Raw genomic sequence first — 23960 nt, forward strand, 5'->3', positions numbered from 1 at the left:
AGAAAAGTGTCACCATCACACCAAGACATGGAGGACAAGATGAAGGAGAAGGCTAGGACACGCCCAAATTCCTCCATCTTGTACCCCTGAATCACATTCCAAAAACCCCAAAATTCTACTTTTCCACCCTGTGTCAATTCACCTATCACACTACTGAAACCCTTGTGGCTTGTAATTCCTCATCCAGGATTCGCAGTTTTCCAAGGGCCAAAATCGAAGCCACAGATGTTTTTGACTTCTTGCCAAGGTCTCCGAAACCCCTGCCAGGGTCTCGAGACAGCCGGGGCAGCCAGAGGGATGTCTTTAGGAGGAAAACTGTGTTATTTGTGCACGTGGTGTCTTTTGTGCTGGGCTGTGTGACTTTATGGGCTGTGCTATGTACTCAGTTTCCTTGTCCCCGGCGTCCCCAGTCTGCCTTCTGGCAATGAGCTCAGCTCCCTTCTCCTGGGACGGGGTAACCCACACCCCATCCATGTGACAGTGGGGTTTTTTGAGCTGTCTCATTGCTCAGCCTCCTCTGAAAGTCCCAGTTCCCAAAACCCCCAAAAATTCCCAAAACCCACCGGAGCCCTGGTTTTTTTTTTTTTCCTCCATTCCTTTCTACTATTCTCAGGAGCAGCTTTTAGGGGTCCTAAAAATATTAAACTATTGGCACCCACTGCCAGCCCACCTCCCACCATGGCAGCTGGGTGGTACTGAGGAATTTGGGGACCTCAGGGCTGGCAGGTCCCGCCTGGTGCTGGCCCAAGCTGCAGCCCCTTTAAGTGTTCCTGGGTGGATTCTGTGGCTCCTCTGGGACCTGGAGCCAGCCCTGGCAGCGTGCAGGGGAAGAGGAGGGAGCAGGGATGGCTGCAGCCTGGCTTTATGCTTTCAATTACCCGTCTGCAGCTCAGCACAGCGTTACTGTAAAAATAAACCAAAGGAAGAGGGAAGTGCTGGCTGCACCCGGCCTTCTGACAGGCACAGAACAGGGAACTGGGCTTTGAGGGGATGAAAGGGACTGGCAGCAGGGCTGATTTGCAGCCAGAAGCATCCCCCATCCTCTCTGGAGGGGGAAAGCATTGTTTTCTGGGTGTGCTCCAGGGTGGGGATGCATCTCAGTGTGTTTTCCAAGGCCACAAGCTGACTCAGGTCTACTGTGCCAGGATACAGCTAAAAGTCCTGTTCCTGATAAAGAAACAGAGCTCTTAAGTCACCCCCACCCCACTGAGAGGATGGATGCTGGCACATGTGGCTCTCCAGAGCTGCTTGGGCCCGGTGGAGGTGTTGGTTATGGATGAGTATCCCTGTCACCTCTGGAATACAGCGCTTGAACGACTTCTGCTGCAGAGCTGGTGAATGTGTATGAGCCTGTGAGTTCAGGGAAGCAGAGAGCTGTTCTGAAGGCAGCTGAGGAGACAGGGAGAGGTTTAGCACCATAGTAAATCAGCAGGAGGCAGCTGGGCTGCCAGGGCTGCATTATAAACCCATCAGACATCTGCAGCGTTCGCTTTTATGAGCATGGCTTTGGGAAAACTCCTTTTTCCCTGCCTGCCTGAAGATTCTGCCTCCTGCCTGTGCTGCTGGGGCTGGCTGGGGCTGGTGCAGACTGTTCCTCCTGGGGGAAGTCCCAGGAGGTGCTTTGGGCTTTGGCAGTGGGTGCTGAGAGCCAGGGTAACCGTAGTCCCCTCTCATCTCCTGACAAACTGCCCAAGATCCCGTTCACCCTGGCTCCTGCAGGGCTGTGCCTTGCCACGATGTCCAGGCTGTGCTCAGGGCTCCCTACCTGTCCCACTGGAGACTCTGCCCACCTGAGCCTGCCCACTGGCTGCTGCATAAAATCCAGTTGCTGAGACAGCAAAGTTGTGAGACTAAAGCTCTCGGTGCTCCTCTTTCCTAGTGGTTCCTCCTCTTTCCAGCCTGGCAAAGGGGAGGGTGCAAAATCCCCATGTCTTGTGAAGCCCAAATTAGCCAGAGGCCTCAGCAAAGGTTAATGCAGATGCTGCTGCTCCAGGCACGTGCTCTGAGCAGCCATGAACCCCTGTGGCCAGGGACATCTCTGAGCTGTCACTGCTGTGGCTGAGGCTGAGTGTGCTGTGCTGCTCTTGAGCCTGGCCTGGGGTGAAGGCAGCTCGCTTTGCAGGAGGAAATCACAGAATCCCAGAATGGTTTGGATTGGAAAGGACTATCCATCTCACTGCCCTGCCGTGGGCAAGGACACTTCCCACTAGACCAGGTCGCTCAGATGACCATAGTTCCCCTGGGACACACGTTTGAAATGCTAATTGACCTAGGTTGGATGCTAATGAACCTGTGTTGGTGGGGGGTGTTACTAGCTAGGGGACGTTGTGCAGGAGAGGTAGCCGTGGGGGAATTGATGGATGAAGGTCCAGAGTGCAGGGCTTGAGTTCATTCTCCAGTTGCTTGAATCTCAATTAAAAAAAAAAAAAAAGAGCCACTGTGTGCAGTGCAGTAGGGTGTGCTTGCCATGCTGTAGTCCTCCTGTAGCCAGAGGCTCTGCTGGGCCCGTCCTGGGATGCAGATCCCATGTCCAGCTGCCTGGAGCAACTCAGCTCCAGCAGGAAAAGTCGCACTGGTTCCAGCAATGTTGCTGCACATGGCAGAGCCCCAGGGCACAGGGAAGGAGCAAAGGACAAGCCTGGGTCATTCAGCCCAGCATCGTGGTGAGGAAGGCTCTGGTGGAGGCTGGTTGGAGCTGGAGCAGTGCTTAGGGTAGGGAACCCCTTGGCTGGAGTGTCCTGAAGGATGTGGGAACCAGCACAGTGTCATTCCTGGCCTCTGGAAAAACCCAGGTTGTGAAACCTTGTGGAATGCAAGAATGCTGCTGCTCCTTGGTGTTCTCATGCCCTGAACCTCGTGACTATGCTCATCTACCTTCTGTGTTTGCATCTTGTATTTTATCTCTTGAGAGAGAGAGAGAGGGAGGGAGTATGTACTATACATGGGTACGTATCTGTGTATTGATGCATACTTATGGTAGATATCTAGATGTCAGTGTATATACAGATACATGATATATTTTATATCCTTAGCCCACATTTGTATCTTTCCCCTGGCCTGCAGAAGCGGCAGATCCTGGTGACGCTGATCGAGGTGTGCCTGCCGCTGCTCTTCGCCGCCATCCTGATCGCGCTGCGGCACCGCGTGCACTCCGTCAGCCACCCCAACGCCACCCTCTACCCCACTGAGTCTGTGGATGACCTGCCCAGCTTCTTCTCCTCCCAGCATGCCAGCAACCCCTGGGAGCTGGCCTATGTCCCCTCCAACAGCAGTGCCGTCCGCAGCATCGCCGAGGCGGTGGAGAGAGCTCTGCCCATCAACATCAGAGGTGAGCAGGGCTGGGGCTGCCCCTTCCACCCCAGAAATTCTTTACTCTGCGCAGCCTGGTCCAGTGGAAGGTGTCCCTGCACAGGGCAGTGTCTTGGAACTGGATGATCTTTCATGTCCCTTCCAACCCAAACCATTCTGAGTCCTCATGCTCTTGGAACACCATTTTTTTTCCTGAACTTCAAGGCTATAATTTGATGGTTTTGGGGGTTTTTTCACTAAAATGACAGGATTTGGGTTTGCTTTTTGGTCTCATTTTATTGCAGTTTCCATCTAGAAAAATATCACCCTAAAACAGTTAAAAGAAGGTGGCAGCACTTCCCTGTGAGAGAGTATTTTTGGAAATCTTTTGGCAGAGAAAATTTTAGCACTTGGTGTTCAAAACTGTTAGGATTTCCTGTGGGAAAGCTGACTCCTGCTCTCAAGGAGGAGGAATGTCTGCATGCCCAGGATACAGGGCAGCATCCTGCGGTACTCCCCCGTGTGTGACTGCAGGCGTGGCGCATCCCTCCTGTCCTGGACCCAGCGATGCTCCTGGGGATGGCTGGGCAGCAGTGCACGGTGCAGTGCTGTGCCCTGTCCCTGCATCTCCCTGTTTCCCCCTCCGCAGCTCAGGGCTTCCCCTCGGAGCGGGACTTCGAGGAGTACGTCAGGCTGGACAACCGCTCGGGCAGCGTCCTGGCCGCCGTCGTGTTCCGGCACTGCTTCCCGCAGGGCTCGGCCCCGCTGCCCCTCCAGGTGAGCCAGGGGCAGGTGGGACAGCATCCCCCACCCAGGTGTCACCGCCATCCCTCCCACCCACCTCCCACCCTCCCTGCAGGTGGAGTATGAGCTGCGCTTCAAGTACAGCCCGAGGAACGCTCCGCGGAGCGAGCAGACGGGGCTGAACCCCAACCTGGACCGGGACTGGCACACCAGTTACCTCTTCCCGCTCTTCCAGCTGCCCGGGCCCCGCGAGGCCAAGTTTGCTGATGGGGGCACACCAGGTGAGCACGGCCGAGGACCTGGGGTCACCTCCCTACAGCACCTGACAGGCGCTCAGCTTTTTAGGAAATAGGTTCATTTAAAAGGAATTATTAAATTCACTTAATTATAATGAAGTATTGATTTATATTTATACCAGCATGAAATTTATATCTGTGTAAGGTGAACAATTAAATATTTGTTTATTATAAGCATATATTTATTTTAAATAAATATAAGCAATTAAATATTTATATATATATATAATTTTTAAAATTTGCATGTAAATCTTTAATAATATATAAATAGTTAAATGGTTATGCTTTTCTATAGATGTTTATATTCAGTTTTGTGCATATATAAACAATTCATCAAATAATGACACAATTTAAAATTACTATTTAAATACTAATTATTAACTATTGAGCTTCTTAATATTTATTTATATATTAATTATAAATCATTTTTATTTATATATTAATATGTCTTTATTTTGTTGAATTATTATTCATTACTTAGATGTAATTGGATTATATTTACAATTTTGTTATATTCATTATAGCTATCCTTTATTTAAATTTTATCCTGTGACTTTATGGGCACTGCTTGGCCTCTGGGTGCTTCTGCTGAGCAGGGTTGGATAAGAATAAATTTTAATGTGCATGAATCATTTTAAAATTTAATTTTTTTCCCATTTCAATTTTTAATGGAAATTTCATTTCACTTTCCAAACTGCCCCATGTTTATTGTACTGCTTAAGTACTTGAAAAGTAAATAGAGCAGTTGTATGGTTTGCGGTGTTTAAGGGCAGCCAAACCACTGGCAGAGCATGAGCCAGCAGGGACATTGTTGGAGCTGGTGCTGGCTTAGGGCTGGATTTTTGGGAACTCCTCCTGTGGTGGCAAAGAGAATATTTCCCTCAGTGGGATTTCCCCCACTGTATTCGATTGCAGTGTCCAGGGAGAGTGCGGGTGAGGAAGTGGGCAAACAGGTTTTGCTCACAGTGTGTAAATAAAGCAGAGCCCCAGAGTGTTTGCTCAGTACACGAGTTAATATCAAAGTTCCCAATCTCATAATTCTGCTGTGATCTTCTCTCTCTATGGGTCATTTTAGCCAACTGACTTTCAAAACGTTCATTTGGGGTTTTGTAAGAGGATTTAAGTTCCTGTTCAGGTAACATTTGACAGCAATTCCACTTAAAAATAAACTATTTTAAGTTTATTTTGTTCTTTAAAGCTGTGTCAGGAGAGGTTTAGATTGAATATTAGGAAAAGGCTCTTTCCCCAGAGGGTGCTGGGCACTGCCCAGGTTCCCCAGGGAATGGGCACAGCCCCGAGGCTGCCAGAGCTGCAGGAGGGTTTGGACAGCGCTGCCAGGGACGCCCAGGGTGGGATTGCTGGGGTGTCTGGGCCAGAAGTTGGAGTCAGTGATCCATCCTTATGGATCCCTTCCCACTGGAGAGATGCTGTTGTGAAATTAAAATATTTTCAGTGTTTTCTAATGCACAAAAGTTTACACCACGCATGTGAGTCACAGGATATACTTTTTCTGACTGTGGCCTGTGTAGTAGTGTTTATTCTTCTGGTTTACAAAAAGAAAAAGGGGTGAAACACAAGCCCAGTGACTTGTGGTGGTTGATGGTGACAGAGAATCTCCCCATTGAAGAGTTTTCCTGGCAGCTCCTTCTGAATGATGGTTATGCAAGATCCTGGTTTGGTGTAGTGGAAGGTTACCCTGCGCGTGGCAGGATGTGGAACAAGTTTTAAGGTCCCTTCCAACCCAAACCAGCAATTCCATGAATTTGCTGTGGTATCAGTCCTTCCTCGTCTCCTGTGTCACAGTGATGCTTGTATTGCTTTTCCTCTGCACTCCAGTTTTAGTCCCTGTTGCTCTTCCCACAAAGGCTGTTTGTCCCTCCAAACCCTGGCCCCGTCTCTATTCCCGGTGTGGTTCTTGCCGTGCAGGTTATCTCCGGGAGGGATTCCTGGCGGTGCAGCACGCGGTGGACAGGGCCATCATGCAGTACCACGCCAGTGCCAGCTCTGCCAGCCTGCTGGAGAACATCACCGTGGTGGTGCAGCGCTTCCCCTTCCCGGCCTACGTCAACGACCTCTTCCTCCTGGCCATCCAGAACCAGCTGCCCCTGCTGCTCATGCTCAGCTTCACCTACACCTCGCTCAACATCGTCCGCGCCGTCGTCCACGAGAAGGAGAAGAAGCTGAAGGTGAGAGCTGGGATGTGCTCCCCTCCCTCTGCAGCTTTTCCCAATGGATGATGTCTTTAGATCAGGAACAAAATCCCTGCTGGGTGTAGAGCCGGTGAGCAGGAGGGGGAGAAGGCAGTGGATTAGCAAGCCCCAGGGAAGAATGTTGCTAATCCTGCTGCCATGAGGAGGCTGGGCTCTCCTTGCTGTGCAACCCGGGGTGCTGGACCACAGGGATGGTGTTTCTCCTGGGCTAGGAGAGAGGGCAACATGTCTGGGTCCCAGAGTTTGTGGATTCAAGAGTTCAACCTGTTTGAAGGAAGGTTTTTGCCTTTTGTGTGTAGAGACCCGTTGTGCATGTGCTGTGGGGGCGGCTGGAGCTTGGCCACGTGGTTACAGCAGCAGGGCTTGGCTTCCCCCAGGCGTTGGGTGTCCTGCCCTGTGCTGAGTGGCCCCCGTGGCACCACTGGCACCCTGCTCTGGGTTTGGGCACAGCTCCGCTCTCTGGGGACTCCTGCAGTGGTGGCACCCCTTGTTTGGGGAGGTGGGGACACGATGCCATGCTGGTGGCCGTGCAGGACCACTCTGGTGGTACCAGGAGCTGCCACCTCTTTGCTTGTGCCACGAGGCAAAGGCACCTGTGCCTTGCCCCAGCTGTGCCTGGAGAGTGTGGGTGCAGCCGTGGGTGACACTGTGACCTCCCACAGGAGTACATGCACATGATGGGCCTCAGCAACTGGTTGCACTGGAGCGCCTGGTTCCTCATGTTCTTCCTCTTCCTCCTGGTGTCTGTGTTCTTCGTCACTGTGCTCTTCTGTGTCAAGGTGAGCGTCTGTCCCCAGGCCATGAACTCTGTGCTGGCAAGGCACTGGGATGACAGGGCCACTCTGCCTGGGACTGTCCTGGTGTCCCAGGACTCCTCCAAAGACTGGAATTTGGGTTTCCCAGACTGAAATGGGCAGTGCTGCCCCACAGTTGCATCCATGGCAGGGATGACTCCCCCCGGAGGAAGGTGGGGATTGGAGCCCCAGGGACACAGCATGCCGAGCAGGACCACCCTGCTCCCACAGCCTCTGGAGGGACCTGAGCTCTCCCTTCTGCATGTGCCCACACCAGGGGAAGCAGGAGGGGGCTGTCTGGGTGTTGGCCAGGGTGTCCCCTGCCCTGTAGCCTGCATCACATGAGGGCAATCTGTATTTCCTCCCTCTGGAGTGGTCTGGGAGTTCACCTGTCTCAGTTTGTCTCAAGCACTTGGAGAACATCAGGTCTGTGCTGCTAAAGCCACAGCTGGCTCCAGCAGCTCTGGGCTTCACAAGATTTTCTTGGCAGGTGAGCGAACAGGGAGCAGTGCTCACCAACAGTGACCCCACTCTGGTGTTCACCTTCCTCGCCATCTTCTCCATCTCCTCCATCTCCTTCAACTTCATGGTGAGCACCTTCTTCTCACGAGGTGAGTCCCCCCATGCTGCCTCCTTTTGTTACTGACCACTTCGACTTGTGGAGGGGGCATTTCTTCCCATTTTGGCTGCATTCTCTGCACAGTGTGTGGAAAGGGATGTGGGTATTGTTGCTTCCCAAACCAGAGCAGGTCCAAGGGCTGGAGCCCCTCTACTCTGGAGCCAGGCTGCAAGAGCTGGAGGTGTTCACCTGGAGAAGGCTCCAGGGACACCTCAGGGCCCCTTCTAGGGCCTAAAGGGGCTCCATGAGAGCTGGGCAGGGACTTGAGACAAGGGCCTGGAGGGACAGGACACAGGGAATGGCTTCCCACTGCCAGAGGGCAGGGATGGATGGGATGTTGGGAAGGAATTGTTCCCTGGGAGGGTGGGGAGGCCCTGGCACAGGGTGCCCACAGAAGCTGTGGCTGCCCCATCCCTGGTAGTGTTCAAGACCAGGCTGGATGGGGTTTGGAGCAATTTGGGTTAGTGGAAGGTGTCCTTCCCTTGGCAGGGTGTGGGACGAGGTGATCTTTAATGTCCCTTCCAACCCAGACCATTCCCTGGTACTATGACCAGCTCCTTTCTTAGGGCCTCATCTGGCTGGCTTGGCCCCAGATTCTGCTCTGGGATGGGCAGGGGGCTTCTGCAGCTGCCCTCCATGGGGTTGGGGTCGGGGTCAGGCTTCTGCCTTGCTGTGGGATGTGGGCGTGTCCTTGTCCTGCCCCCACATAACCGCGCTTTGTGCACAAATCTGGAATGGCCCTGGATGGGAAGCTGGTGAGAAGTGCTGGGTGGCATCACCCTGACGTTTTCCCTCCTGCTTTTCCCTGTGCTGGCAGCAAACGTCGCGGCTGCCGCTGGTGGCTTCCTCTACTTCTTCTCCTACATCCCCTACTTCTTCATCTCGCCCCGCTACGACCTGATGTCCCACAGCCAGAAGCTGGCATCCTGCCTCATCTCCAACGTGGCCATGGCCATGGGGGCGCAGCTCATCGGCATGTTTGAAGGGAAAGGTGAGCAGGGCCCTCTGTTCCTGGGAGAGGAGCATCCCCTTCCTGGCAGCCTGATTTTGTGCTGGGGTGGGACTGTCTTGGTGGAGAGATATTGGAGAGAAGAAGCAATTTCCTTCTTCTTACTAGAGCTGATTGCTCCCATACCAGGGCTCTCCGAACTTGTGCCCGTGCCCCTGGGCTGTGCAAAATGCCATCCTCACTTTAATTACCAAAAGCAATCTGTTCTAATGGATGGGAACCATTGCATTTCCTCCTTCACGATATATATCCTTAATTTCTTTAATTTAAAAGAGGCTGTTGTTGGTTCCATGCAGAACCATGCGTTTACCAGGTGTGGCAGTAGCTCGGTGGCTGGGGTGATGCTGGAGAAGGGGTTGTTTCTTCCCAGGCAGTGGCAGAGAATGGCATGGAGGGAGCATGGTGGGGTGGGGAGGCTCGAGGTGTCAGTGCCTCTTTTCCCTCCATCTGCAGAGGACCACAGAGCTGTGCAGGTGCTCCTGGTTAGGGAGCGGTGAGCTGGCAGAGGGGCTGCTCTCTGCCAGTCCTGGAGAAGATGGTCCTCCTGGGGATGCAGAGGCAGCAGTGTCCCATGTGCCTTGCAGGGACTGGCATCCAGTGGAGGGACCTCATGAAGCCCATCAGCGTGGATGACAACTTCACCTTGGCCCAGGTGCTGGGGATGCTGCTCCTGGACTCGGTGCTGTATGGCGTGGTGGCCTGGTACGTGGAGGCCGTGTTCCCCGGGGAGTACGGTGTGCCACAGCCCTGGTACTTCTTCCTCACGGTGAGCACTGCTTGTACCCCTTCCCTGGGCTTGAGGGGGCGTCACTTGGGACAGTCACCACTTCTGTGCCGTGCAGTAGGCCAGTCTGAGGGGTGAGGGTGGCACCATCTGGCCTCCAAAATCGTGGGGTCCGCAGCATGTCCTCACTAAAGGCTGATGCAGCTGTAGATTTTTACTGTGGATGAAGGTCGTCTTGGCTTTAAAGCTCTCTCCCAGCACTTCCTGGCATGCGGGGTGTTCTTAAATGTCTCCAGGCCCAAGCAAAGGCATTGGAGAGAAACCCAGGTGGGAGCAACCAGATCCAGCTATTTGACACCCGTGAGCACTGCCATGCAGGAGGGCACGGGTGACCTGTGTCCCACTGCCAGCCACCACGTGCCAGGGGTGGGTGACAACTGTCACCCCATCAGCTGAGCCACCCTCGCTCTGCCAAGCCAAACACTTGGCATCACCCTCTGCAGCTGCAGTGGGCACTGCGGCTACATGGCTGCAGACAGAATATGTTCTGTTTGGATACTGGAGATGGATCCTTTGTTATTTGATGGAGAGGCTTTTCCTTCTCCCTTCCAAATTCCTCATCTCAGAGTGGTTTCACTCCAGCATCTCACTCCCTCTTGCAGTCAGAGCAGGGAAACAGAGATGCAGCCATTGACAAAAGCTGATTTTGCATCCAGGAGTTACTGAATTGTTATTCCCACCAGGATTTAAGGTCCCAAACACTTAGTTTCATTCCTAGAGAGCCATGTCAAAAAAAAGGGGCTGTAACTGCAGCAGCTGGACGACAGGTTGTATTTAGTGTTTCTCAGGGGTTTTGGAGGGGGTGGTCTTCTGTGGGCTCTCAGGGGCAGGATGATTCTGCCTGAGTGATTTTACTTCTCAGTGGAATTTCTTCCATGGCAATGAAGAAGGGGAAAATCTGCTGTGTAAGCACAGGCAGTCCTGCTGTAAGGGAGAGATGGGGGAAGGCAGGAGGGCAGGAGGAGCTGTGTCAGCCTTGCCTGCTGAAGATGTTCTGGTTGGTAATTCCCAGGCCAAGGAGAGCAGTCTGGGAGATCCTTGGGAGGTGTCTGTGGGAGGAGGAGAGTGGCCAAGGCTGGGATGAAGAGATGGGCTCTGCCTGTGCCTGATTTCTGTCTCTGCCTTCCTCCATCAGCCCTCGTACTGGTGCGGGCGGCCCAGGACTGTTGTGGGGAAAGAGAAGGAGGAGGAGGAGGACCCTGAGAAAGCCCTGAAGAGTCAGTACATTGAGGAGGAACCAGCTGACCTCGTGTCAGGCATCAAAATAAAGCACCTGTCCAAGGTACTGACTGCTCAGCAGAGCACAAACACACCATAATGTTGGTTTTGTAAAATCTGTTGCCTGCAGGCAGCTTCTGTATCCTTGTGCTGCCCTGGGGCTGAGAATGGCTCTTCCCCAGAGCTGGCTGCATTTTGTGGTGGGATGAAGTGCTGCATACTTAGAGGTGCAGTGACATCTGTATTTAACTTGTTGATATCTGAATTTAACCTGAATTAGACCTGTTGTCTCCTGGTAACACCCCATGAGCATCCCAGGCTTTGCCTGCTGGATAGAGCTGAGGCACTTGCCTGAAGCACAGAACCAACTCATGGACTTGATCTCCACAGGTCTTCAAAGTGGGAAACAAGACAAAAGAGGCAGTCAAGGACCTGACAGTGAACATGTACGAAGGGCAGATCACCGTCCTGTTGGGACACAATGGTGCTGGGAAGACCACCACTCTGTCCATGCTCACAGGTAGGAGTATCCTGCTGCAGGAACTGATGGCTTTACCCTCAAAGAAGAGCAAGACCCTGTCTCTGAGGGCAGGGAGGGGTTTTTGATCTTCGTTGGAGCACCTTGTTTCCTGAGCTATTGGCTAGGAGTGCCAGGGTTGTGAGAGGGAGATGGAAGGAGCATGGGGGGGTCCCTGCTCAGCCCTCCACATGAGTGGGATCAGCCAGTGGCTGAAATGACAGCCAGGTTTTGTGCTGGAGAGCTGTGAGAAGAGACTGGACCTGCTGTAGGGTTGCTCTCTGTAGGCTTTGCCATGGTAACGCAGATAAGGTGGAACTGGTGTTTGTCATTCTTGATCTACTGGGCGCCAGGATACCTGTTTTGGCAGGATGGTCACAGTGACCCCTTATGGTCCTCTTCTGTTCTCTATTGCTCTGAGCTGCTCCTGGCAACTCAGGGGGCTCATGGGACATTCCTGGGACTCTGCCCTGGCCCTGCCTGGCTCTCTGCAAGGCTCAGAACCATGTTTGACCTGCCTGTTCCTCTCCTTTCTGCACTGGTGGCCCGGTTCCCACCTATGGGTGCCCTGCAGCCTGTCCTGTGGGCAGATGGAAGCTGTTGTATCCCAGCCTGAGCACGAGACAAACTTGCTCTGCTTTTTGGCAGAAAGCTGGTGGGGGGATGCTCATCAGGACCCTCCACATTTCCACTGGCTCTTTGCCACTGAGGTCACCCTGAGCTGCTGTGTCCCGCTCCCCACAGGTCTGCACTCCCCGACAGGCGGGCAGGCCTACATCAATGGCTACGAGATCTCCCAGGACATGGTCCTGATCCGCCGCAGCCTGGGGCTGTGTCCCCAGCACGACGTCCTCTTCGACAACATGACAGTGGAAGAGCACCTCCACTTCTATGCAGGGGTGAGCCTGGCACTGTGCAGGGAGACAGCCCTGGGGGAGGCACCTGGGCCCCTGGACGTGGGGAAGTGTGGCGAGATAAATCAAGTGGGTCCAAAAATGGTCAGAGGGTGGAACACCTCTGCTCTAGAGCCAGGATGGGAGAGCTGGGGGTGTTCACCTGGAGAAGAGAAGGCTCCAGGGTGACCTGGAGTGACTACAGGGGTTCCAGGAGAGGGATTTTGGATAAGGGCCTGGAATGACAAGACAACAGGGAATGGTTTCACACTGAGAGAAGGCAGGGTTAAAATGGGATATACAGAAGATATTCGTCCTTGTGAGGGTGATGAGGCCCTGGCACAGGTCACCTGGAGAAGCTGTGGCTGCCTCTGGATCCCTGGACGTGTCTAAGGCCGGGTTGGACAGGTCTTGGAGCAGCCTGGGATACTGGAGGGTGTCCCTGCCCATGGCAGGGCAGTTGGCCTAAATGATCTTAAAGGACCCTTCCAACCGAAACTATTCCGTGATTCCATGATAAGCAGAACAGCCCTTGCATCCTCTTCCCACCTCATGTGCAGGCTGGTGGAATGGAGAGTCTCAGATAGCACAGCTCCATGGAACCACTCCTGCCAGCTGTGCCAGCTCCTGCAGGGGTGGGCAGGAGCCCATCTCTGCTTCCCCACTTTCCTGTCTGTATGGAGCAGGCAGTGTGGTGGGGCTTGGCAGCCCTGCAGGTGGGCTCATCCCTCCCTTCCCCTGTCTGGCAGCTGAAGGGATACCCAGCCTCCAAGTGTCCTGAGGAGATCAACCACATCCTGAGGATCCTCAGCCTGGAGGACAAGCGCCGCTCCCTGACCAAGGCTCTCTCCGGGGGCATGAAGCGCAAGCTGTCCATCGGCATTGCCCTCATCGGGGACTCCAAGGCAGGTGGCTTTGCTGGACTCACCTCACACCTGGGATCAGTTCAGGTCCTTGGAGTGGCCCTGAGGCTGTTCCTCGTCTGTGGTGAGCCAGTGGGAGAAGCAAGGACAGCAGGGAGCGAGCAGGAGCACCCCCGCTCTGAGGGTCATGCCCTGAGGCTCTGCTGTCTGGTAGCTGCTCCCCAAGATCATTGCTGTGAGGCCAAGGCTCCTCCTGGGCCCTGAGGTTGTCCCCTCCTGTGCTGCTGGGCCTCCCTCAGCCCTTTCTCACCTGCTCCCATCTCCTGAGTGCAGGTGGTGATGCTAGATGAGCCGACGTCGGGGATGGACCCAGCCTCCCGCAGAGCCACGTGGGATCTTCTGCAGCAGCAGAAGAGCAACAGAACCATCCTGCTGACCACTCACTTCATGGACGAGGCAGACCTGCTGGGGGACCGCATAGCCATCATGGCCAAGGGCGAGCTGCAGTGCTGCGGCTCCTCGCTCTTCCTCAAGCGCAAATACGGTACGGTAGCAGAGCAGGCTGTGCTCCGTGTCTTTTCCTGGCCAGGGAGGAGCAGGAGGGGTATAGAGAGCAGGGAGGGGATCCATTGCTCCTTGCCTGATGGCTGGTTTCTCCCCATCCTGCTGTTCAGTCTCTCCTGGGGCCCATCCCCATATTTGCTCTTGCATCGTGTCCGTGTCTGGTGCAAAGCGGTGCCTGTGCATCCCTCTGTGTTCCAGCCCCCTGCCCAGGCTGGGCTGGACTGGGATTGACCCTCCTCTCCCTTCTCTCGTGGCTCCCCCCAGGGGCAGGATATCACATGGTGATGGTGAAGGAGCCCTACTGCAACCTGGGGGAGATCTCCCGCCTCATCTGCCAGTATGTGCCCAACGCCACCATGGAGAGCAATGCCGGGGCAGAGCTGTCCTTCATCCTGCCCAAGGAGAGCACACACAGGTAATGACATTGTCCTCTGCTGCCCCTCCCTGGGGGGATCCCCTTGTCTTCACACACTGTCTCACAGGCTTGCTGGAAAGGGGAGCTGCTCCCTGCATCAGAGCTGGTCATGGAAAATGGGATTCAGTTCCTCCTGTAGTGCTGAGGGTGGCACACATGGGGCAGGATGTTCTGGCTCTGAAATCAGATCTATACACCCAGGAGGTCAGGGGAGCTCATTGTCTCCATCTGCTCTGTTCTCTTGAGACCCTTCCTGCCGTGCTCCCTCCCGGTCTGGAGGCACCAGCAGGAGGATGTGGAGCTCCTGGAACAAGTCCATGGAGGCTAAGGACTGGAACCTCTCTGTTTTGGACCCAGGCTGGGAGAGCTGGGTGTGCTCACCTGGAGAAAAGAAGGCTCTGGGGACATCTCAGATCCCCTTCCAGGGCCTAAAGGGGCTCCAGGAGAGCAGGGGAGGGACTTGGGACAGGACAAGGGGGAATGGCTTCCCACTGGCAGAGGGCAGGGCTAGATAGGATATTGGGAAGGAATTGTTCCCTGTGGGGGTGGAGAGGCCCTGGCATAGGGTGCCCACAGAAGCTGTGCCTGTCCCTGGATCCCTGGAAGTGGCCAAGACCAAACTGAATGTGGTTTGGAGCACCCTGGGCTAGTGGAAGGTGTCCCTGCCCATGGTAGGGGGTGTGATGAGATGGTCAGTAAGGTCCATTCCAAACTCAAACCCTTGTATGTTTCCATGATTGTGTGGTAGCTGAGGCAAGAGCGAACAGCCAGTGGAGGCCAAAGTCTGCCCTTGGGGACAGGGGTGTGCTCAATGCCACAGGTCACCCTAGGGTTGGATGCAAGACTCCAGCCAGCTGCAGGACTGATGCCCAGAGGGTCTTTACCCCTGAGTGCCCCCTCGCACGAGTGTCCGTGTGTGATGTCTCCCTTCTCTGCTCAGGTTTGAGGCCCTGTTCACGGAGCTGGAGCAGAGGCGGGAGGAGCTGGGCATCGCCAGCTACGGCGCCTCGGTCACCACCATGGAGGAGGTGTTCCTCAGGTAGGTAGAGGGGTGACCAGTGCCCGTGTGCTTTGGTGATGTCCAGCACTGCTCTCTGGGGCACTTGTTGGCTTTGGTCTCTTGGCTTTGCCTTCCCCAGCTCAGAACAGCTGTATCCTGCCTGGATCTGTTTCATCACCCACTTTCCCTCCTGGCACAGGGTTGGGAAGCTCGTAGACTCCAGCATGGATATCCAGGCCATCCAGCTGCCTGCTCTGCAGTACCAGCATGAGAGACGCTCCAACGACTGGGCCATGGATGACTCCAGCAGCCTGAGTGGCATGACGGACATGACGGATGACAGCGGGGCGCTCATTACCGAGGACTGCTCCAGCATCAAGCTCAACACCGGGGTGAGTGCTGGGGGGTCAGTGCAGCAGGAACAGGGAGGGGACGTGTGAAGGGAGGGGTTTGAAGTAGGGTTACCTGGTGGAGCCTCCCCCAGGGTTGCTCTTGTTGCGTGTGGTTTGGAACATCGAATTGAAAGTTCAAGTTGGAATCTGGATCGTTAGGACAAAGGATTTTTAGGGTTGGTTACTCTTCATGTCAATCTTGGGATCCGAGTTGCTCTTCGAGGTGATCTAATGTGGTTTTCCACCTGCCGTTGTTCCATTGTTGATGTTTTCCAGAAGGAAGATGAGAAAATCCATCTTCCTTCCCTCACTAGGCTCGTGTTCCAGTTTCCTGGCAGCCCTTCATGCCCCGCTGCCTCAGTGCCTGTGATCAATATCCCGTGTCTTCTCAAGGGCATGTCTCAAAGGCAGAGGGGGAGGAGGATGTCTCCGGGTTTGAAAAGCACAGAGGGTGTTTGCAGGGGCTGGGCTGGGCACTCGCAGGTGCTCACCCGGTTGCCCTGGCCGACACCTGCCCTGTAGTAATCCCGTTTGGGAGCCTCAGCTGCTGGGAGGTGGAGGAAGGTAAAGATCATGGCTAAAGCTGCTTTTGACACCTGAGATCTCAAAGTGCTTGTGACTTGCTCAAAAGCCATGGAGTTGGATGAGCTGGAGCTGGGCAGCCGCCCTGCTAATCCCTTTATAGGCTTAGCTGGAGAGCAGGCTCTGCTGCGGGCTGGCAGGTGCACCAAGGATGACGGTGGTTTGGGGTCATCTTCCACATCAGCTGCATGGGGTGACATGTCCACAGCTGGCAGGGCTCACCATCACCGGGCCTTTCCCCTTGCAGTTCTACCTGTGCTGCCAGCAGTTCTACGCCATGTTCATGAAGCGGGCCATGTACAGCTGGCGCAACTGGAAGATGGTGGCGGCGCAGTTCCTCGTGCCTCTGATCTTCACTGCCTTTGCCCTCATCGTGGCCAAGACCTTCCCGGGCCCGCGGGACTCGTCCCAGCTGCGGCTGACGCTGGAGCCCTACGGGCAGACCATCGTGCCTTTCTCGGTGTCGGGCGCCGCGGGGCTGCCGCAGAGGCTGGCGGAGCAGTACACGGAGCTGCTGGATGCCCAGCGTCAGTCGCCGCTGGAGGTGCTGGGTGAGGGCTCAGGGAGCACCCCTGGTGCAGGTGGTGCCTGACAGGATGTCCAAAGGCCACTGGTGTGGGTGGTTTAGGTCCCAGGTGCGGCATATCTGACTCTGTCCTGCTTGAGAGCGTTGCATCATTGGCCGGACCTCTCCTCACCTGAGCAGAGCTGTCTTCTCCATAACCCCATGTTTGTGGCCACTGGAACAGGCTCCCCAGGGAACGGTCATGGCCCCAGTGCTCCCAGAGCTCAAGGAGCTTTGGACAATGCTCTCAGGCACAGGGTGGGATTGTTGTGGTGTCCTGTGCAGGGCCAGGAGTTGAATGTGATGATGCTTGTGGGTCCTTTTCAACTCAGGAAATTCTATGGATCTGTGTTTCTGTGATCAGGACTAGGGTGGGCCACCAGGGCTGAGTCTGTTTGGGATCTTTTCCAGTTGGCCTCAGTTAGCTCTGGTGTGACGGAGCCCGCCCGTAACAGCCCTGGTGTTTGGCAGGTGGGCTGGAGGAGTACCTCATCTCCCGAGCCTCGGAGGAAGGAGGAGCCTTCAATGAGCACTACATCGCAGCCGCCTCCTTCGAGGGCGCTGGGAACCGCACGCTGGTCACGGCGCTCTTCAACAACCAGGCCTACCACTCCCCGGCCACCGCCCTGATGCTGGCCGACAACGCTGTCCTCAGGGTGCTGGCAGGCCCCAACGCCTCCATCACCGTCACCAACTACCCCCAGCCCCGCAACATCACCGAGAAGGCCAAGGACCAGCTCATGGAGTACGTGTGGTGATGGCACAGGGCTCGCTTTCCTGCTAGGGCTCCCACGGGTGCAGGTTGGCTTGGTTGTGCTGGGGTCAGTGGAGAAGCCAGGCTGGAGCTTCTCAGACCCAAATGTAGCTGTGATGGCACTCAGGAAGTCAGTGTAGCAAAGCTGTGGAGATGACTTCCCTGCTGAGCCTGTCAGCCACGTCACTCCATCCACATCTCAGGTTGGCTGTTCCCCTCAAGATACTGGATGGGGTTAGTTTCTCTGGGTGCTCGTAGCAGGGGAGGCCATGTGGCCATGCTCTTCACAAAACCCCACATCCAGGGCCTCTGAACCTCACCTAGACCAGAGGGGCCATGTCTGGGACCTCACCAAGGCAGGCTGGAGGTTTGTGGTGTGCAGGGTGGGGATGGTTGTCTCCCTTGAGTGTTTCTTCAGCCTGTTGGCAAAGTGTAGCCTCTTCAAGAAGCCCCGTGTGGGTGTGCTGGCCACAGCTTTCTCAAGAGTGGCAGCAGAGGGGCTCTGCTCTCTGTGACCAGAGACAGGACCCAAAGGAATGGCTGAAGCTGTGTCAGGGGTGGGTCAGGCTGGATATAAAGAAAAGGTTCTTCCCCCAGAGAATGCTGGGGCACTGCCCAGGCTCCCCAGGGAATGGTCATGGTCTCAAGGCTGCCAGAGCTCCAGGAGCATTTGGACAATGCTCTCAGAGGTGCACAGGGTGGGATTGTTGGGATGTCTGTGCAGGGCCAGGAGCTGGGCTGGGTGATCCCTGTGGGTCCTGTCTAACTGAGACTATTCTATGATTCTGTGCTGTCCCTGTGTACCCTCAGCATTGGTTTGCTGAGGTGTCCCTGCCCTTATGTGTCCCCCTGTCCCCACAGAGGCCAGACTGGGTTTGCCATTGCTATCAACCTGCTGTATGGAATGGCCTCACTCGCCAGCACCTTCGCGCTGCTGCTGGTCAGCGAACGCGCCATCAAGGCCAAGCACGTCCAGTTCGTCAGCGGCGTTTACGTGGTCAACTTCTGGCTTTCTGCCCTGCTCTGGGACATCATCAACTTCCTCATCCCTTGTGCTCTGATGTTGGTGAGTCACCCCTGGCACCCCAGTGCCCTCCTCATTGGTGGGAGTGCTGGGCGCTGCTCCTCTGGGACATGTGTGGGTGCAGGGAGAAGGACAAGGCTGCTGGCATTGTCTCTGTAGAAAGGACCCACAAGAAAGCTGTGCCTTGGTCCTGCTGGGAGCTGGACCATGGCCAACCAGCTGGGGCAGTGTCCTCTGGCAGCTGAACATTTTGCTGTTGGGACTAGAAAATGTTAAATCCATGGGATCTTGGAGAGGAATTCCCCAGATCTGCCCTTCTGCATCTCAGTGTACAGAAAGGGCCTCCCCTGGGGACAGCCATGGGCTGCTGGTAGGACCCACCCATGAGGGGCTCTCTGGATCAGTCCAGTGCTGATATTACCCTGGGCCACTGGGACAAGGAGACATCGCCTGAGGTCAAGCCAAATGTGCCTTCTCCCCACATTGCTGTGCCCCAGGTGATATTCCAAGCCTTCAACGTGCAAGCCTTCACCCAAGACAGCCACCTCGTTGATGTGATGCTGATCTTCCTCCTTTATGGCTGGGCCATCATCCCCCTCATGTACCTCCTCAGCTTCTTCTTCTCGGTAGCAGCCACAGCCTACACCCGTCTCACCATCTTCAACATCCTCTCCGGCACCGCCACCTTCCTCGCCGTCACCATCATGAGCATCCCAGGTGGGTCACCGCCCTCCGTACCTGCCCAGCCATCACCAACAAGATCCAGCCCCCAGGGGGGCTCTCTGACCCCAGGGCTGGTCCCACAATAGCCATAAAACACTACAACAGTCCATTCTCACTCATTAAATGTGACTAAATGTTTGGTTTCCCTCTAAACTTGGCAGTATCAGGGTTTTTTCTCCCAAACCATCAGTCTCTAATCCATTGATCCACCTGTTCTCTTTCAGAGCTGGGCTTAGTGGACCTCTCCAAAACCCTGGATAAAGTTTTTCTCGTCTTACCCAATTACTGCTTGGGCCAGTGCATCAGTGACTTCTACCAGAACTACGAGTTCATTCAGTTCTGCACCTCCTCTGTTGAAGCCATCTTCATCTGCAAGGCCTTCAGTGAGTCTCTTCATCCTCACCTGGCCAACCTCCACAGCATCACTGGGGGGTTGTGTGGGGTGGGTGGTGGAACTGGGCAGTGTCATGGGGCCTCTGCCTGGGCAGTAGCTGCAGGTATCATTTTAGAGCAAAAACTGGGCAGCATATTAGGACATACATCGGAAAAAGTTCCTTAACTGGACCACCTTTCTCATGATTTAGAGGAAAAATGTGTGCTAGGGGAAGTTTCACAGATGAGTAAAGAAATCCCAATGCCAAGATTTGTGTCCTCTGCCTGCCTCCACTGGGCGTCTTCTGCCAGATCCCCTCTGGACCCAAATCCTCCTGTGGGAAGCATTGGAAAAGAGCTGTGGGCAGGGAGCCAGTGTGGCAAAGCTTTGGGCTCACAGCTTCCTCTGGAGTTTATCTGCCCCTCCCCAAAGTGTGAATTGATCCTGGAGTTGATTTTGTTCCATCTTTCTCAGATATCAGTTATCAGATGAACTACTTTTCCTGGGAGACCCCTGGGATTGGGCGGTACCTGACCTCCTTGGCCATCCAGGGTTTCTCCTTCCTCTTCCTCCTCTTCCTCATTGAGGCAAACCTTCTCTGGAGACTGAGAACTCTGGTCTGTGGCATCTGCAGGCGGCGGAAATGGGTAAGTGAAGCACGGGGGAGGGAGCTGTGCCCTCCCAGCCCAGCCCAGGAGTCCCTGTGAGCTGGAGATGGGCCCTCATCCCCTAAACCATCTTCCCAGGGAGCATCCCTGGAGCTTGGAGGAGCCAATCCTGTTAAGTGTATGGATTGGCAAAGGGAGTGAGACATCCCCTGCCACGACTGGGGACACTGGAGGAACCCATTCATCCCCCAGCAGCCAGGTGACGCAGAGTGTGTCTTCCCCCTGTGTTCAGGTGGCCCTGCTGAACAGGGTGTCTGTGCTGCCAGAGGACAGGGACGTGGCAGATGAGAGGAAGAAGGTTTTGGAGTCGCCACCAGAACTGCTGTCGTCTCTCAGCAGCCCTCTGGTCATCAAGGAGCTCACCAAGGTGAGGCGAGATGACCTGAGCATCCTGCTGCCATCTGAGCCGTGTCCTCTCGGGGCTGGCAAAGCCACCGCCTGCCTTGCCGTGCCATCGGGCAGTGACATGTGGCTCGTGTGTGGTCTCCTCCAGGTCTATGACAGCCGGGAGTCCCTGCTGGCAGTGGACAGGATCTCCTTGGCCGTCAGCAAAGGGGAATGCTTTGGTCTCCTTGGCTTCAACGGAGCAGGCAAAACCACCACCTTCAAGATGCTGACGGGTGACGAAAGCATCACATCAGGGGACGCCTTTGTGGATGGCCACAGCATTCTGGCCAACATCAAGAAGGTACTCAAGGCTGCAGGGGCAAGGGTGGTGTTGCAGACCATCCTGTGTTTGGCTGGGCTGAGCCACCTTGCAGGTGCCTCCAGGAGGACATGGCTGCAGTTCCAGAGGCAGAGACAATATCCTGGGGACACTGTGTCCTTGGCTGGCTCAGCTCTCTGTTATCTGGCCATGTGGAAGCAGTCTCCTCTCCACTGGGATTACAGATGTCATACAAATGGAGGCCAAACCTGGTGAGGGTAGCAAACCCTTCATCAAAGGGTTTTTACCTCCATAATTGGAAATGTGGAAAATATTGAAGGATAGTGTCTAAAATGATTGTATCAAACCTTTCCAGACCTCTGCTAGGGGTGTCCTTGCTGGGAATTGCCCACTCCCTTTGGAAGAGGAAGAGATGAGCAGGGGTTAGGCTTTCAGTCCAGTCCTTCCTCTACCACTGTCCCAGATTTCACAGAATATTCTGATTTGGGAGGGACCCACAAGGACCATCAAGTCCAACTCTTAAGTGAATGGGGATCCCAGACAAGGTCAGACATGAAGAACATTCCTTGAGAGCATACCCCAAATTGCTTCCTTCCCTGAAACTGCCTTCTCTCATGCTCTTGTCCCTGGAAACAGTCAGGACATAGGAGAAGTACCAGCCTCCAGCACTTTCCTTCTCCTGAGAGCCTGGGCACCCCAAAATGGTCCCTCACAGTGAGGAACCAGCTTGGCAGAGGCCTTGTGAGCCCACCCAGTTGCTGTCCAGAGACACATGTGTCCATCCATGTCAGCCCAGCTGAAATGTTCCAGGGGGCATTTCCCTCTTATCCCACCCATGGTTTCAGAGCTGCCATCACTCTGAGCAAAACCTCAGAGAGAAGCAGCAAGGCCTGTGGGTGCCCAGGTGCGTCGGGCTCAGAGACCTGCCCGTGGGCTGATTGCCGTGCGCTCCTCTCGGCCCAAGGTGCAGCAGCGGATCGGGTACTGCCCGCAGTTCGACGCCCTCCTGGAGCACATGACGGGGCGTGAGACGCTGAGCATGTACGCGCGGCTGCGCGGCATCCCCGAGCGCTACATCGGCAGCTGCGTGGAGAACATGCTGCGGGGACTGCTCCTGGAGCCGCACGCCGACAAGCTCGTCAGGACCTACAGGTGAGAGCAGGCGTGGGCAAACCGCTGCCCCTCCTCTTGCATGGTGCTCCCTGTGCTCTTACTGGCTCTCTGTCCCCATTCCTCTCTCCCGTTTTCAGCTGAAGGTTCAACTTGATGATCTCACAAGTCGTTTCCAACCTTAATGATTCTGTGATTCCTTTGCAGCGGTGGGAACAAGCGGAAGCTCAGTGCTGGCATTGCCCTCATCGGTGGTCCCCCTGTGATCTTCCTGGATGAGCCCTCCACTGGCATGGACCCCGTGGCCCGGCGCTTGCTCTGGGACGCAGTGACACGGACACGGGAGTGTGGCAAATCCATCATCTTCACCTCCCACAGGTGACACTTACCAGGACAGGTCTTAGCGTGAGAAATCAGGGAGAGTGGTGGGATCCAAGGGATGGGACACACCTCCAGGGCCTGGTGGGTGGGCATACACTGCCTGCAGCCAGTGGCTGGCTTTACCCAAATCTCCCTCCTCGAAGAGTCCAGCGAGAAGGGAATGCACCTCCAGCCACTTCCCGGAAGCTTCTGCTTGTGTCCTGGTGCTTACGTGCCCAGAGAAGCTGTGGCTGCCCCATTCCTGGAAGTGTTCAAGGCGTGCTGGACTGGGCTTGGAGCAGCCTGTTCTAGTGGAAGGTGTCCGTGCCCATGGCAGGGGGTGGAACAAGATGAGCTTTAAGGTTCCTTCCATCCCAAACCATCCTGGGATTCTCTGAACGAGTCCTCTCCTTCCTGCAGCATGGAGGAGTGCGAGGCGCTGTGCACACGATTGGCCATCATGGTGAACGGGCAGTTCAAGTGCCTGGGCAGCCCCCAGCACCTCAAAAGCAAGTTTGGTAGTGGATACACCCTGCTGGCTAAAACCCGGACTGAGGAGGAGGGTGAGCTGCAGGCCTTCAAGGCCTTTGTGGAGAAGACTTTCCCAGGTACCGTGGGCTGCTGGAGTGGTTGCTCCCGGAGCAGGGGCAGGGTGCTGGGTGTGAACTTCAGCACCTTCCCTAACACAGAGCCTCTCCCTGCTCAACTCCCCAGGCAGTGTCCTGAAGCACGAGCACCAGGGCATGGTGCATTACCACTTGACCAACAAGAACCTCAGCTGGGCACAGGTAAGGGGGCACTGGGAACCCTTCTCCTGCCCCTTCCCATGTTCTTGGTGCTTTGCTCTCAGTGGTGTGTCCTCCCCACGTTGCGTTACACTGTGGGAATGTGGCATGGGCGGGCATGACTTCCCTGTGCTGACACCTCCCTGCTCCTGCCCCTCAGCTCCAGGAACCCCCTGGCAGTGGCTTCAGATGGTGCCACGTAGGCACCATGTGGTCCCACTGGGGCTGTGGGTGGTGGCTTTCCCCAGCCACTGATCCTGAGGGGTCTCAGCTCAGGGACACAAATCCATACAAACCCACAGTACAGGTACAGTATGTAACCCTCTGCATACAGTATACAGAGTTATGTATAGAGTATACCTACTATATCTCTCTGTATATACTGTCTACATGTACATTATCTATATGTAAATACATGTACACTATAGAGAAATTCACAGTGTACAGATAGTTCTCATATGCAATATCTAAGTATACATATATTTATTTATCTGTACATTACATGCACTGGATGTAGTGTATATCATATACTGTATATTGTAAATATACAGGATATGACATATACTCCATAGGTTATATGGTATTGGTAATACTCTATACAGATGATACACTCTGGAGTATATACTCTTTACATCAAGTATGTAGTACAGTCTGTAGAGTATATATAGAGAGAGTACATAGTATACAGATTATAATAAAACTATGTATAGGATAATATAAAAACTAGAGAGTGAGTTTATAAA

At 54.7% G+C, this 23960-nt stretch overlaps 1 protein-coding gene across 1 annotated transcript in view; it reads left to right on the plus strand.

Annotated features, from left to right (window-relative positions):
* ABCA3 (ATP binding cassette subfamily A member 3) overlaps nucleotides 1-23960 on the plus strand; it is a 31443-nt gene that overhangs the window by 5268 nt on the left and 2215 nt on the right. The window contains exons 3-30 of the mRNA XM_068206442.1: nucleotides 3064-3328; nucleotides 3938-4065; nucleotides 4148-4313; nucleotides 6255-6514; nucleotides 7201-7317; nucleotides 7823-7943; nucleotides 8769-8942; nucleotides 9545-9726; nucleotides 10880-11026; nucleotides 11353-11482; nucleotides 12224-12378; nucleotides 13122-13277; nucleotides 13569-13779; nucleotides 14064-14214; nucleotides 15155-15253; nucleotides 15414-15606; nucleotides 16436-16739; nucleotides 17225-17498; nucleotides 18369-18573; nucleotides 19029-19248; nucleotides 19479-19637; nucleotides 20102-20274; nucleotides 20528-20662; nucleotides 20789-20983; nucleotides 21927-22114; nucleotides 22280-22450; nucleotides 22853-23040; nucleotides 23147-23220. Of these exons, the coding sequence (XP_068062543.1) occupies nucleotides 3064-3328; nucleotides 3938-4065; nucleotides 4148-4313; nucleotides 6255-6514; nucleotides 7201-7317; nucleotides 7823-7943; nucleotides 8769-8942; nucleotides 9545-9726; nucleotides 10880-11026; nucleotides 11353-11482; nucleotides 12224-12378; nucleotides 13122-13277; nucleotides 13569-13779; nucleotides 14064-14214; nucleotides 15155-15253; nucleotides 15414-15606; nucleotides 16436-16739; nucleotides 17225-17498; nucleotides 18369-18573; nucleotides 19029-19248; nucleotides 19479-19637; nucleotides 20102-20274; nucleotides 20528-20662; nucleotides 20789-20983; nucleotides 21927-22114; nucleotides 22280-22450; nucleotides 22853-23040; nucleotides 23147-23220 (4941 nt within the window). The remainder of the gene's footprint in view (nucleotides 1-3063; nucleotides 3329-3937; nucleotides 4066-4147; nucleotides 4314-6254; nucleotides 6515-7200; nucleotides 7318-7822; nucleotides 7944-8768; nucleotides 8943-9544; nucleotides 9727-10879; nucleotides 11027-11352; nucleotides 11483-12223; nucleotides 12379-13121; nucleotides 13278-13568; nucleotides 13780-14063; nucleotides 14215-15154; nucleotides 15254-15413; nucleotides 15607-16435; nucleotides 16740-17224; nucleotides 17499-18368; nucleotides 18574-19028; nucleotides 19249-19478; nucleotides 19638-20101; nucleotides 20275-20527; nucleotides 20663-20788; nucleotides 20984-21926; nucleotides 22115-22279; nucleotides 22451-22852; nucleotides 23041-23146; nucleotides 23221-23960) is intronic.

Source organism: Anomalospiza imberbis, chromosome 16, assembly GCF_031753505.1.
Source record: "Anomalospiza imberbis isolate Cuckoo-Finch-1a 21T00152 chromosome 16, ASM3175350v1, whole genome shotgun sequence".
Taxonomy (NCBI): Eukaryota; Metazoa; Chordata; class Aves; order Passeriformes; family Viduidae; genus Anomalospiza; species Anomalospiza imberbis.